Source organism: Saccostrea cucullata, unplaced genomic scaffold (assembly GCF_032062105.1).
Source record: "Saccostrea cucullata isolate Sc308-1 unplaced genomic scaffold, CSIRO_AGI_Scuc_v1 ctg515, whole genome shotgun sequence".
Classification (NCBI taxonomy): domain Eukaryota; kingdom Metazoa; phylum Mollusca; class Bivalvia; order Ostreida; family Ostreidae; genus Saccostrea; species Saccostrea cuccullata.
Genome location: NW_026929059.1, coordinates 11926 through 26044, shown reverse-complemented (window position 1 = coordinate 26044; position 14119 = coordinate 11926). Strand labels below are relative to the sequence as shown.

At 33.2% G+C, this 14119-nt stretch overlaps 1 protein-coding gene across 3 annotated transcripts in view; it reads left to right on the top strand.

The window, feature by feature from the left end:
* Positions 1–11135, top strand: part of LOC134279700 (multidrug resistance-associated protein 1-like) — a 333553-nt gene extending 322418 nt beyond the window's left edge. For all 3 annotated transcript variants that reach the window (XM_062762127.1, XM_062762126.1, XM_062762125.1), the window contains 2 exons: positions 5034–5274; positions 10155–11135. In XM_062762127.1, coding sequence (XP_062618111.1) covers positions 5034–5274; positions 10155–10558 — 645 coding nt within the window. In that variant the 3' untranslated portion in view covers positions 10559–11135. The remainder of the gene's footprint in view (positions 1–5033; positions 5275–10154) is intronic.
* Positions 11136–14119: the final 2984 nt, after the last annotated feature.

Below are 14119 nucleotides of genomic sequence, written 5' to 3'. Positions count from 1 at the left end.
GTAACTACGCAATAAAAACAAATGAATGAAAACTGTACTCGATTATTTAAATTGAGAAAATGAAAAAAATTAATGATAGGGAATTTACGCGTTTTTGGGGTATTATTAGTCCAACCCTGAATGTAAATATCTGTAACCATGGTAATGCAAAGATGGAGAGATAAGTCAATTACTAACTATCATGTTAAATGTTATTAATTTTATAATTAACTTGTGTCTAAAATGCATGAAAGTAAACTTGTTAACTATTTACAAAACATTATTAGTCCTTTTCCCCAAATGTATTCCTTCACTTATTTTTAGGTCACCTGAGTCACTCAGGTGACCTATTGCTATCCCTTTTCGTCCGTCGTCGTGCATCGTGTGTCGTGTATTACCATTTGAACATTTTCAGCTTCTTCTCTGAAACCACTGAAATAATTTCAGTCAAATTTGGTATACAGCATCTATTGGTGAAGGGAAACAAAAATTTTGAATGTCATGGTCCCTGCCCCCCTGGGGCCTTGGGGGTGGCGCTAAATTCACTAAAATTAATGCAATCTTTAAAAATCTTCTTCTTTACTCCTGGACAACAAGCAGTCAAACTGTTTGTATGATTGTAATCAGCATTGAGTCCTCTATCAAAATTGTGAAATTCATGGCCCTGGGGTCAGGGGCTCTAGTGCTAGTGCGGGGCTATATAAATTATATACTGATTATGCATTATTTCTTTGAAAATCTTCTTCTCTGTGTCTGGGTATTAAATAAACTAATTAAGTACATAGTTATGATGAGCAAGAGTGCCTATTCCAAAATTATGAATTTTATGGCCCCAGGGTCAGAGGTTCTGGTGTTAGGGTGGGGCTCTATAGATTATATAGTGAAATTACATGAATTCTTTGAAAATATTCTTCTCTGCTCCTAGGTATTAAATAAACTAACTAAGTGCATAATTATGATGAGCAAGAGTGCCTCTACCAAAATTGTGAATTTTATGGCCCCAGGGTCAGGGGTTCTGGTGTAAGGGGGAGGAGTCTATAGATTATATAGTGAAAATACATGAAATCTTTGAAAATCTTCTTCTCTGCTCCTGGGTATCAAATAAATTAAATAAGTGCATAGTTATGATGAGCAAGAGTGCCTCTACCAAAATTGTGAATTTTATGGCCCCAGGGTCAGGGGTTCTGGTGTTAGAGCAGGGCTCTATAGATTATATAGTGAAAATACATGAATTCTTTGAAAATCTTCTTCTCTGCTCCTAGAAATGAAATAAACTAATTACAAAGTTATGATGAGCAAGAATACCTCTTCCAAAATTGTGAATTTTATGGTCCTAGGGTCAGGGGTTCTAGTGATAGGGCGGGGCTCTATTGATTATATAGTGAAAATACATTGAATCTTTGAAAGTTTTCTTCTCTGCTCCTTGGTATTAAGCAGATGAACTACCTATATAGTTATGATGAGCAAGGGTACTAATCTTCCAGAATTGTGAATTTCAAGGCCCCAGGATCAGGGGTACCATAAAGGAGGGGGGGCTGTACTTATATACTGAAACTGGATGAATTGTTCGAAATATGCTCCTTGGTATTAATCAAATATTTTTGAAAAGCAAGGGTGCCTTTTCAAAAATTGTGCAATGTGTGGATCTAGGCCTAAGGGTGAGGGGTTCATGTGTGATTGGGGCATTACTGATCATGCTGAATATTACTGATTACTTGAAATGCATTTTTTGTTCCCCTACCCTGCCTATGGGTATTAAGTAAACAAACTAAGCAACTGCTAAGTGTATTGTTATGATGATCAATGGGGCCTCTTTCAAAATTGTGAATGCCATAGCATCTGGATTAAAACATGAATCAAATTCAATCACTGGAAAGTTGTTGCATAATGCTCAGGTGACCTATAAGGCCCATGGGCCTCTTGTATTTAAAATGATTAAAAAAGATAAAAAGATCAATCTTAAAAGATATTTCCCCCAATTACAAGGTATATAAATATCTAGAAAAAATAATAAAACAGCATTGACATTAAATAAAATTTACTACTACTACTATTAAACTGTAAAAGTTTCTTATTGTCAGATTAATTGTATATTAAACATTTTTTTTTTCATTTCTTACGTAGTAGCACAAAATTAATCTTCTAAAATTTCTCTTCTCATTAGATTTTCAGGCTTTTGGCATAGTCATAATTTTGTTAATTTCTCTTCAAACTTATTTTTAATATAAAATTCTGTTTCTAATAAAAGTTTTGATGCACACCTGCATGCCGATTGAACAGCTACTTATGTTTATCGAATCTGTCTTCTGATGTGTAACTTCTTAGAAAGCTAATAACTTCACAATTTATCAGTAAAAATATGTCTGTATTCACAGCATGAATTAATTATTTGACAATAATAAAGATCTAAAATCTTCTCCAACATCTTTGGCATGACATCGATAGCTGTCCAGCTGTTTTGCGTCTTGTGTATAACTTGTAGCGATGGACTTTTTCATACCCGGAAGTGTAAAATCTAGAGGAGTTCCTACGGAGTATTCGATGCATTGCATGGTCATTGGCAATGTGTTTTGACAATCTGTATTTGTAGAGTTCATTGAATGTTTGTGAGAGTTTGGGTTAATGATTAAGATGTGTTGTAAATTTTGGTTTGGTCAAGAAAATTTCAAAAAAAATCTTCTTCTCAAGAACCACTGTGCCAGGAAAGATGAAACTTATTTTTACATTTTTAGGGGAAGCATCCTCAGGTAGTGTAGATTCAAGTTTGTTCAAATCATGACCCCCGGGGGTAGGGCGGGCCACAATGGCCGACCAAAGTTTTACATAGAAATATATAGGAAAATTCTTTAAAAATCTTCTTCTTAAGAATGTCAAAGCCATCATTGATCATATTTATATGGAAGCATCCTCAGGTAGTGTAGATTCAAGTTTTTAAATCATGACCCCCGGGGGTAGGGCAGGGCCACAATGGCCGACCACAGTTTTACATGGAAATAATTAGGAAAATTCTGTAGAAATCTTCTTCTCAAGAATGACAAAGCCATAATTGATTATATTTATATGGAAGCATCTTCAGGTAGTGAAGATTTAAGTTTATTCAAATCATGACCCTCGGGGGTAGGGCGAGGCCAAAATGACCAATCAAAGTTTTACATAGACATATATAGGAAAATTCTTAAAAAACCAACTTATCAAGATTAGCAAAGCCATGATTGGTCATGGGGCTACTTTTGGATTTAAACTATTCAATAATAAACCAATTTCTACTTTTTTCCTAGCCACAGTGCTCAGGTGAGCGATGTGGCCCATGGACTTCTTGTTTAAAGTGTAAGTGTCTTTCCTATGAGAATCTATAAATATAATTTTACATGCAAGAATTTTATGTTCTAGTTTAAGGTTATCAGGACAGAAAACCTCTCGTTGCTCACAATAAATTTTGAGTTTTCTAGCTCACTTGAACTAAAGGTTCAAGTGAGCTTTTCTGATCAAAATTTGTCCATTGTCTGTTGTTGTTGTTGTCATTGTCATAGTAAACTTTTCACATTTTCATCTTCTTCTCAAGAACAACTGCATGGGCCAATTTTAACCAAATTTGCTACAAAGTATTCTTGGGTGAAGGAAATTCAAATCCTTTAAATGAATGGCCATGCCCTCTTCCAAGGGATATAATTATGAATTAGCGAAAAATTAATGGCATCTTTTAAAAATCTTGTTCTCAAGAATCACTGGACCAGGAAAGATGAAACTTGTGTGGAAGCATTCTCATGTAGTACAGATTCAAATTTGTTCAAAATCATGACCCTGGGGGTAGGACAGGGCCACAATGACTGATCAAATGTTTTACATAGGAATAATATTATAGGGAAATCTTTAAAAAAGCCATGTTTGGTGATATTTATATGGATCTACGCCTGCAGGTGGTGTAGATTCAAGTTTGTACAAATCATGACCCCCTGGGATAATGGCTGATCAAAGTTTTGAATATATAGGAAAAATCTCAAGAACATCAAAGCCAAATAAAGAGGTAAATTTGAAGTTCACACTTGTAAGACAACATATAGACAACATGTAGGCCACATAACATGTATAATGAGAAAAGAAAAGTTTCAAGATTCATAGGAAAAAAATATTAAAATATATACTGAGGTATGACAGAGTTTAAAAAATTAGAATTGTAAATAAAAAAAATATTGTTAGGTTATTTTTATGGAAAGAATTTTATCTTGTCAAAGAGATATTTTATTACCAATGTTCAGTACTATTATAGCTGATGGGTACTATGCACATTTATGTACAAATGGCAGCAACATACAGTGTCTTTTACTATAATTTATTCCTTGTTTTCAAAATATTTTCCATTCATGAATGTTTATTATCATCGTTAACCTCATGCCGGTATGTATATAAGATTAACAATGATTATTGATAGAATTTATAATATAGAAATAACCCCATTTGAATCAAATGTATGTCATGAACATCGATATCATGTGAATAAAGTTGGTAAAATGTTGTTTTTCGTATAGAATTTTCCTAAAATTCATATTAAGCACAAGTGACAACCAACACCATTTTAACTGTATGAATACAAGATATACCTATGAACTTACATGCAGAATATAAAAATAGTTGCTGCATGTGCAAGGGTCTAATTTTATGAAAGATCACCTAAAATGATTAATTTTTAAAGCAAACATTCCATGTGTATCACGTATTGGTGACATCAAAATGAAAAAATTACGTCATTTTTGTACCCGTGGAATGTAATTCGCATCTTACTTACTCCAATGCTCAATCAACATCAAAAGACGAAAAAGAAAAGTTTAAAATATTGAAAATTAGGTGGAAGATTACTGCTAATAACATACTTTGTTCTTACCGTTGAAGTTTCTTTGTATTTAACAAAGCTTTCATGGCCAAATTGCTTATTATATTGAAATGTATGGGTGCAACATGTATGCACTCAAGTTAAAATGCATAGCTCTTTAAAGTTATGCTTTTTAAATTTTTCTGGTATGTTAGTTTTATGCAAATTTTTTTTTTTCATTCAACAGGTAAAGTTTGCAGTCTTTGGTGTGTACCTGAAATCAGTTGGAGCAATGTTTAGTGTTGTGACTGTTCTTTTTTATGTGCTCTACAATGCTGCCAGCATTTATTCCAACATATGGCTTAGTGAATGGAGTGGTGATCCTTATCTATACATAAATGGAACTAATGGCACAATTATGAAAGAGATAAACATTTCTCAAAGGAACCTACGCCTTGGGATTTATGGAGTTTTAGGAATTTTACAAGGTATAATGCTTTAGTGGTACAAATATACACTTTTAGGATCATATTAATTTATATTATTTTGTTTTAAAAAAATTCTTATTGTACACATAATTACTCTGAAGTTGATATTGAAAAGATGCTTGTGATTTTCTTATTGACAAAATCTATGTTGTTTTTGGAGACTAGGTCTTCTAACAATCTGTTTGAATTCCCATGGGTACCAATTGCTCCCCTTTATCAGCAGACCTATATTTGTAAACATATGCATAGGAATCAGAATTCATCCAAAATCTTGTACGTAAAAAGAAGAAAACACTTACTGTGGCTTTCAACTGGACATTTAGATACATCAACGACATATTGTCTATTAGGCTATAATAAATATATTCCTAGATTCTCATCCCCGTCGGCCCCAATTTTTTTACTCCCGCTTCAATTTTTTTTATTTCTGTTTTTCTTCATCTTAATTCTTATCGGGATCGATCATACATGCCAACTTTCCCGATTTAGGCGGGATTCTCCCGATTTTACCCTTTCATCCCGCCTTCCCGATCGGGAAAGAAAAATTACCCTAAAATCCCGATTTGAAAAAAATCACGATTTTCAGTTTCCCTACCGCCGAATTTTGTCAATCGGGATAAGAATATCAGAGTTGTTTATTCAATGCACACAGATAAGTCTCATTGTTTATTTGGCATGCAGAGTTAATTAGCCACAGGAAATCACTTCTCGCTTCAACGCACACGCTGCTGTCCAGGTACAGGTAGCTTATAGCCTGGAGCAGTTAGAGGATTAATCTTTTTAGTTTGAAGGGGTATGCGAAGTGAAACACATAGAGTAAGTGCTTAATTATTGGTAATTGTATTAAAAACAAAAATTAAAGTCAATAAAATGATAATCAAACAATAAAATTGGAATCCAAGAAGATCGTTTTTTGAAAACGAAAGTAGAAAATTTCAAAGCATATATAGCTGCTGATTTTGACTGCTAATAATAAAATCATTGTATAGTTCGTCAATTAAAAAAAATATTGAAAATAATTTAGATTAAATAATACTCTCATGTTAAGTACACTAAATTTCTCTCCCCCCCCCCCCCCCCAATTCTCCCATAGATCATACTCATATTGTACATTGTATTTCGTTGTTAAATTTCTGTCAAGGAAATACCAGAGACCCATATGACATTGCCACAGTCCCATTTTGGGACTGGAAAAGTTCATCATGTTCATGATGTAGTCTTTTACAATTTTAATTTTTCTTTGGAATGGGTGGGAGTGTGTTAAACAAATCATATGATTTAATTAGGCCTATTTCTCCTAACTGTTTTGTGTGTGAGATAAAAATAATCATGCACTGTCTATATACTTACTTATAGGAAATAAAGTGACACTTGTTTTAAGGGTACATACCAGAAACAAAATGTAAATTGATAGAATAGAGTGACAACTATTAAGCAAAGATATTTAAATTTGGAAAAATATAAAACTTTAATTTGTATTGAATTATTTGTGCTGTATTAATAAGTGCTATCAATATTATAATTAAAAAAAAAAGTTTTTCATAATCATTTATTTTCACGACAAAATGTCGCGAATTTAAAGCTTTGAAAATTGTCGTCACGCGCAAAATCCCCCATGGGAATTTTCAAAAGTTGGCATGTATGATCGATATTCAACTACCATACAACTTTCATTTTATATCTCGTGAATGTCGGCATAAACTGTCAGCTGAAAAGATGGTAATTGCTATAATATATGTTAAACTAGGGTCATTGGTTCTGAAAGATCGGTGATGATGTGTAGTAAGAGATAAACAGACCTCTACCAAGACTTTTATTCGGTATTATAGATAAATCTGCACCGAATGAACAGGTAAATAAAAGTTCTGCAAAATAGAAAAAAATATAAAATAAAAGCCGCCGGCCCGCCTCTATTTTTTAAAAAATTCGGATGAGAATCTAGGAATTTTTTGTTATGGCCTTAACAATGATAATTTCCATTCATATTTCTACACTATATATCATGGTGAGCTTGAAAAAAAAGAGCTAGACCACAGAGTCTGACACATCTGTTGCATATTTAGATTTTTACTTGAAAAAGACGTTACTGGTTACCTAACCACCAAACTTTATGATAAACATGATTTTCAGTTGTCAACTTCCCTTAATTATGCAGCAATAAACCTTCTTCTTTACATAGGAATACAGTAAAACTCGTTAAGTATGAACACGGATACAGTGAATTTACAGATATAGCTTTATAAGTTTATACCAATCCCCAGCAAAATTCTTAACAATTCCGTGTAAAGTTTTACAAATATAAAGAACTCAGATATAACAAATTTATGGCTATAGCAAACTGATTTTGTGTCCCCTAGAAGTGAAGTATAACAAAATTGACATCTTTTATAGGAATTATTTTAAAGATGTTAATTTTTTAAATATTGAACAGATAATAATTTATGTAAGTAGAAATGTAAGTATGAATATTTGAAACTCAATGCATTCTACAACTTTTAAACTTCCCAAAATTCAGTTGGTTTTCATGCTTGAAGGAAAAAAAATATGACGAATTCGCTTTGCATACTTTCACATATTCGTTTAATATACAGATATAACAAATTACAAATAAAACAAAGTTAATTCATAGGTCCAAAGGACTTCACTATAACCGAGTTTTGCTGTAATAGTATAGGAAAAATCTTTAATCTCAAGAACAGCAAAGCCATGATTGATGATATTCATATGGAAGCATCCTCAGGTGGTGCAGATTCAAGTTTGTTCAAATCATGATCCCGGGGGGGGTAGGGTGGGGCTGTAATGGCTGATCAAAGTTTTCCGTAGTAAAATTAAGAAAACTTCTCAAGAACAGTCAAGTCATTATTGGTCATATTATATAGAAGAATCTGCAGGTGGTGTAGATTCAAGTTTGTACAAATCATAACCCACCCCAAGGGATAGGACCACAATGGACCATCAAGGGTTTACATAAGAATATATAGAAAAAATCTTTAAAATCTTCTCAAGAACATAAAAGCCATTTTTACATGGAAACATTCTCAGGTAGTGTAGATTCAATTTTGTTCAAATTATGACCCCTTGGGAAGGGATGGGGCCACAGTGGATGATCAAAGTTTAACATAGGAATACATGTATATAGGAACAATCTTCAAATATTATTCTTCTCAATAGCAACAAAGTCATGATCGTTCATATTTATGTAAAAGCATCCACAGGTTATGTAGATTCAAGTTTGTTCAAAATCATGATACCCTGGGTAGGGTGAAGCCACAATGGATGATCACAGTTTAACATAGGCATATACATGAACAATCTTCTTCTCAAGAACAGCAAAGTCATGGTTTGTCATTTTCATTAGAAGCATTCTCAGATAGTGTAGATTCAAGTTTGTTCAAATTGTACCCCCTCCCCCTTACTCTGAAAAAACACATGACACAGAAAAAACCTGATATACTGTATATGGAAGCATTCTCAGGTTATTGTAGATTTACGTTTGTTCAAATCATGACCCCTTGTACAAGGATGGGCCCATAATGGTAGATCAAAGAACAAGGTTCACTTTTGCCATATTTGGCCCTGTGTATTTCTGAAAATTTGAAACACCATAGTTTTAGTTGAAGCATCCCTGGGTAGTGTAGATTCCAAATTGTTCTAATCATGACTCCCAGTGTAGAAGAGGGCCACAATAAGGAATCTAAATTTTACATTGATATATATAGAAAAAAAAATCTATTCAAGAACCACAGGACAAAAACAGCTGAAACTTATGTGGCATCCTGGGGTCGTGTAAATTCTAAATTTTTCAAATCATGACCCCTGGGTGTAGGATGAAGCCACAATAGGAAATCTAAGTTTTACATTGAATTATATAGAAAACAATATGTTAAAATCTTTTTCTCAAGAACCCTTGGGTCAGAAAAGCTGAAACTTATTTAGAAGCATCATGGGGTAGTGTAGATTCTAGAGCAGGGTCACAATAGGGAATCCAAGTTTTACGTAGAAATATGTAGGTAAAATCTTTGAAAATCTTCTACTCACGAACCACTGGGCCAGAAAAGCTGAAACTTATGTGGAAGCATCCTGGGGTAGTGTAGATTCTAATTTGTTTCAATCATGACCTCCGGAGGAATGGGGGGCCACAATGGGGAATCCAAGTTTTAGATAGAAATATCAGGGTTCTCAATTGTTTAAAATTTACAGTGTTGCAGAGTTTACGTGAAGTACTAAAATATCGCGGTATTTTCACAATCGAATTGACAATTGAAACACTTCTCATTATGATTACATAATGATTACCTACATTATTATGATTTCTCCTAAGCTCAATCTTTACACCCATATTACTACCCACCTGAAATGCACCGTTTCCCATTGATACCAATTTAGTAATGTATGTATTTCCAACCTTCACCTTTCCATCTAGACCCTAAAATCACCCCATTCCAAATCATTTACATACCCAATAATTTGTTAGATATTTTTAAACAGGTACTACTTGCGTGTTCAATGAAATCACGGCTACCCAAGTCTACACTAGTCAAAATGGTCTTGTTTAGAGTAATAATAATAACGCTGATCCCAATCTGTTGACAGTGAATAAAAGTATCTTAATAAAAGTAAATTGAATGTAAAAACAATAAATTATGCCTGAAGTTGCCAGTAATATGAGTATTTAAGAAAAATATATTTGCACCATTACAGAGATGCTTTGGAATTGTAGCCCTCACTAGAAATCCTCAGATTTAAAAAAAATCGGAGAGGGCTGCAACATTGCAGATAAGTCTATCTGTAATGTATCAACACAATGAATACTTCAACATTTTTTAAATTGTCCTAGTTATGTCAGAATACATATGTCTTCTCATTATTTTTCATTTCAGGCATATTTACCATTATTGCAAGTCTATCACTCTACATTGGAAATATACATGCAGGCAAAGCTCTGCATGCAAGTCTTGTGAATAATATTCTATCAAGTCCAATGAAGTTTTTTGATACAACACCTCTAGGACGAATTATGAATAGATTCAGTAAAGATGTGGATGTGTTAGACACACAGATTGGTCGCATATATGAATCTTGGCTGTCCTGTTTGCTGAAAGTAATTTCTGTTCCCATTGTCATAGGATACAGCACACCCTATTTCTTAGTAGTGTTCCTTCCACTGGCTGTGTTATATGTTGCAGTTCAGGTGAATATGATTAAGACAAATTTTACCTCATATTTGAGGTTATTTTCAAGCTTGGTTATTAGGGCCCCGCAAGGATTTGCGGGTGCCCTATAGTAATCACTCTGTCTGTCCGTCTGTCCGTCTGTCCCTCTTCCGTCCACAAATTTTCTGTTTTTTTCTAATAACCTTTTTTATGGTTGCCCAATCCAGTTCAAATTTGGTGTGGTAGTTCAGTAGGCAGAAATACATATTTTGATGCCAAGTTTGGTTCTCAATGTCTTCTGGTTTGGAGCTGGGGTGATGGGGTAGATTCCTTAAATATGCATAAGAATGAATGGGCAACTTTTTTTATGGTTGCCCAATCAAGTACAAATTTGGTATTGTAGTTCAGTAGGCAAAAATACATATTTTGATGCTAAGTTTGGTTCTCTATGTCCCCTGGTTTGGAGCTGGGGTGGTGGGGTAGATTCCTTAACTTTAGAATGCATTGGCAAAGAGAGATAACTGCTGAATATGTACACATTGTAAAATGAATGCTGGCTATGAGTCCATAGGGATTAATTAGCATTCCTCCTGAAGAAAATCCAGAGCATTATCTTTATCTGTCACATTGAGATGAATTACCACCTCTGTCTGCAAATGAAGTTTGTTTTGAAGTTTAGTCAATTTGGAATGCTATGAACACTGTGAAATGTGGATTTAGATAAAATGTGGATTTAGATATAAATTTTTATAATTTATTTTTGTTTAATAGTTATAATTTCATTAAATTCTAAAGACAAGAAATAGATTAAAGACAATTTTTTGATTTTCTTTTTCACTTTACGTTAATTAATTTTTAAGGTAGTTTTATAAAAACCTCATTCTATCATTAATACTGAAAAATTTCTTATTGTAACTTTAGAAGAAAATGATGAGAGAGGTACAATTAATCCTTTGGGATCAATTATCTAGCCTGCTGCAGAAAATTTAGTAGGCTTTTCTTTATCTTTAAGATTAATGAAAACCTTTGTCTGCAACTGCTGTTTATTGAAGTTAAGGTCAAGCCTTCATGATGTTTGCATTCATTGAAGGCTGGCATTCTATATAACACAAGCTTCATAATTGTTTAATACATTCAATGTTAAGTTGTTCTTTGCTGCCTAATGTAAATACAAGGATATTATTTTCAGGTTTTTGAATATTCAGGAATTATCTTGAAATTTTAAGAATACAGTTGCTGTTGCTTATTCTTCGTACATTTTTTAATCATTCCATAAGCTGCACCCTTTTAATTCTACCCCATGGCGGGGCCCTTGCTGACTGGTCAGTTTTCTAGTTGTTATTTGTTATAACCCCCACCCCCACCCAAAAAAATACTGGGACATCGTGTATTTCCCCAGTTTCTTCTTATAATTAGGGCCCCGCAAGGATTTGCGGGTGCCCTATAGTAATCACTCTGTCTGTCCGTCTGTCATTCTTCCGTCCACAAATTTTCTGTTTTTTCCTAATAACTTTTTTTATGGTTGCCCAATTAAGATCAAATTTGGTATGTTAGTTCAAAAGGCAGAAAGACATATTTTGATGCGAAGTTTGTTTCTCTATGTCCCCTGGTTTGGAGCTGGGGTGGTGAGGTATATTCCGTAACTTTGTATAAGAATGCATTGGCAAAGAGAGATAACTGCTGAAGATGTTCCCATTGTAAACTGAATGCTGCTATGAGTCCTTTTGGATTAATTAGCTTTCCTCCTGAAGAAAATGCAAAGCATTATCTTTATCTGTCATATTGAGATTAATTACCACCTCTGTCTGCAAATGAAGTTTGTCTTGAAGTTAAGTCAATTAGGAATGCTATGAACACTCTGAAATGTGGATTTAAGGTCAGACAACATGTTCCTCAATGATATATAATTTTTCCTAAGAATTTGTCATTGAAGTTTAGGTACTGGAACAAGAATCCTCACAAAAAATTAGGGTACCTTACCAGGCATTTGGACAAGATACCACAGGGTTATATTTCTTATATAACCCTTTTGAGTAATCTTCTGAATGGCGTTTATAACCATTTTTGGTGCACTTATATTTAAAAACATTTAGAAAACAATGTAAAAATCAAAAGAGAATGACAAACATGACTAATTTCTGATATAATACCAAGAGATACATAACATGTATTTTAGGAACGTGTCGTCTGTCCTTAAATATGAATGTTTATACTTTATTTTTGTTAAAATACCTTACACAATGAGTTATGATTTCACTGAATTCTAAAAACAATAAATAGATTAAAGAAGACATATTTTTTATTTTTACTTTTTTTCCTTTATGTAAATTCAAGAATATTATTGATTTTAAAGGTAGTTGGATAAAACCCCCATTATTAACACTGAAAAAGTTCTTACTGTAACTTTAGAAGGAAATGATGAGAGAGGTACAATTAATCCCTTGGGATTAATTATCTAGCCTGCTGCAGAAAATTTAGTAGGCTTTTCTTTTTCTGTCACTTTAAGATTAATGAAAACCTTTGTCTGCAACTGCTATTTGTTTTGAAGTTAAGGAGGCTGGGGGGTCAACAAATTAATCATAAATTAACCACCAGATTTAACTTATTTTTTTAGATATGGTAACTTAAGCTGTCTACTATAATTTGGCAAAGAAAAAATTCGTACATTTTAGTTTTAAAATTTGATCATTTTCTATATCTTCATATGGAGCTCTTCTTTTAAAGGAGATAAAAATAGTCTGAAAATGGCTGCCACACCCCAGCCTCGTTAAGGTCAAGCCTTCATGATATTTGCATTCATTGAAGGCTGGGATTTTATATATAACACAAGCTTCATTATTGTTTAAATATACATGTACATTCAATGTTAAGTTGTTCTTTATTGCCTAATGTAAAGAATATTATTTATAGGTTTTTGGATATTCAGGAATTATCTTGAAATTTTAAGAATACAGTTGCTGTTGCTTATTCTTCATATATTTTTAATCATTCTGTATAGTGCATCCTTATGATTCTACCCCATGGCGGGGCCCTTGCTGACTGGTCAGTTTTCTAGTTAAAGTATAAAGTTACATAGCCAGAAAAGCTTAATACAAATCTTTTTTGTTTTGTCTTGTTATTATTTTGAATACCGGGCCTCTAGTTAGAATTAAGATAAGATTTGAGATACACAACAAGGGCAAAGCAATTGAAGCATCCACTTGCAAAAGAGCTAATCAATCCTGATTAACTCCTATTGACCACGCATTCACTTACAAAATTTAATATCCTATCTTACAGCTAAGAAAAATCTGGAAAAAAGAGTGTCAAAGTAGACATTGTTTTTATGCTCATGCATGATTGGTGAAAATTAGGGTCTTTGGAATCCATTGTGGCTCTACCCTACTCCCAGAGTCATTATTTGAATATATAAATTTGAATTTACATTATATAAGGAAGCGTTCACTTAAGGATGCATGTTATCTATAAGTCCGTTTTGATGAAATCATTGTAAAGCCTATGATTTTAATTCTTCTATGATTTTGGTCCTCATTTCCCAGCATCGATCATGTGAGTCACATGGTTTATAAATTGAAAATGGTGACCAAGCATAAAAATATTGACAATAGGGTATTTCTACATAAACTTTATATTTATGCATGGTTTTTGAAATAATGTAGAATAAGTTATATGAATACAAAGTAATATTTTAT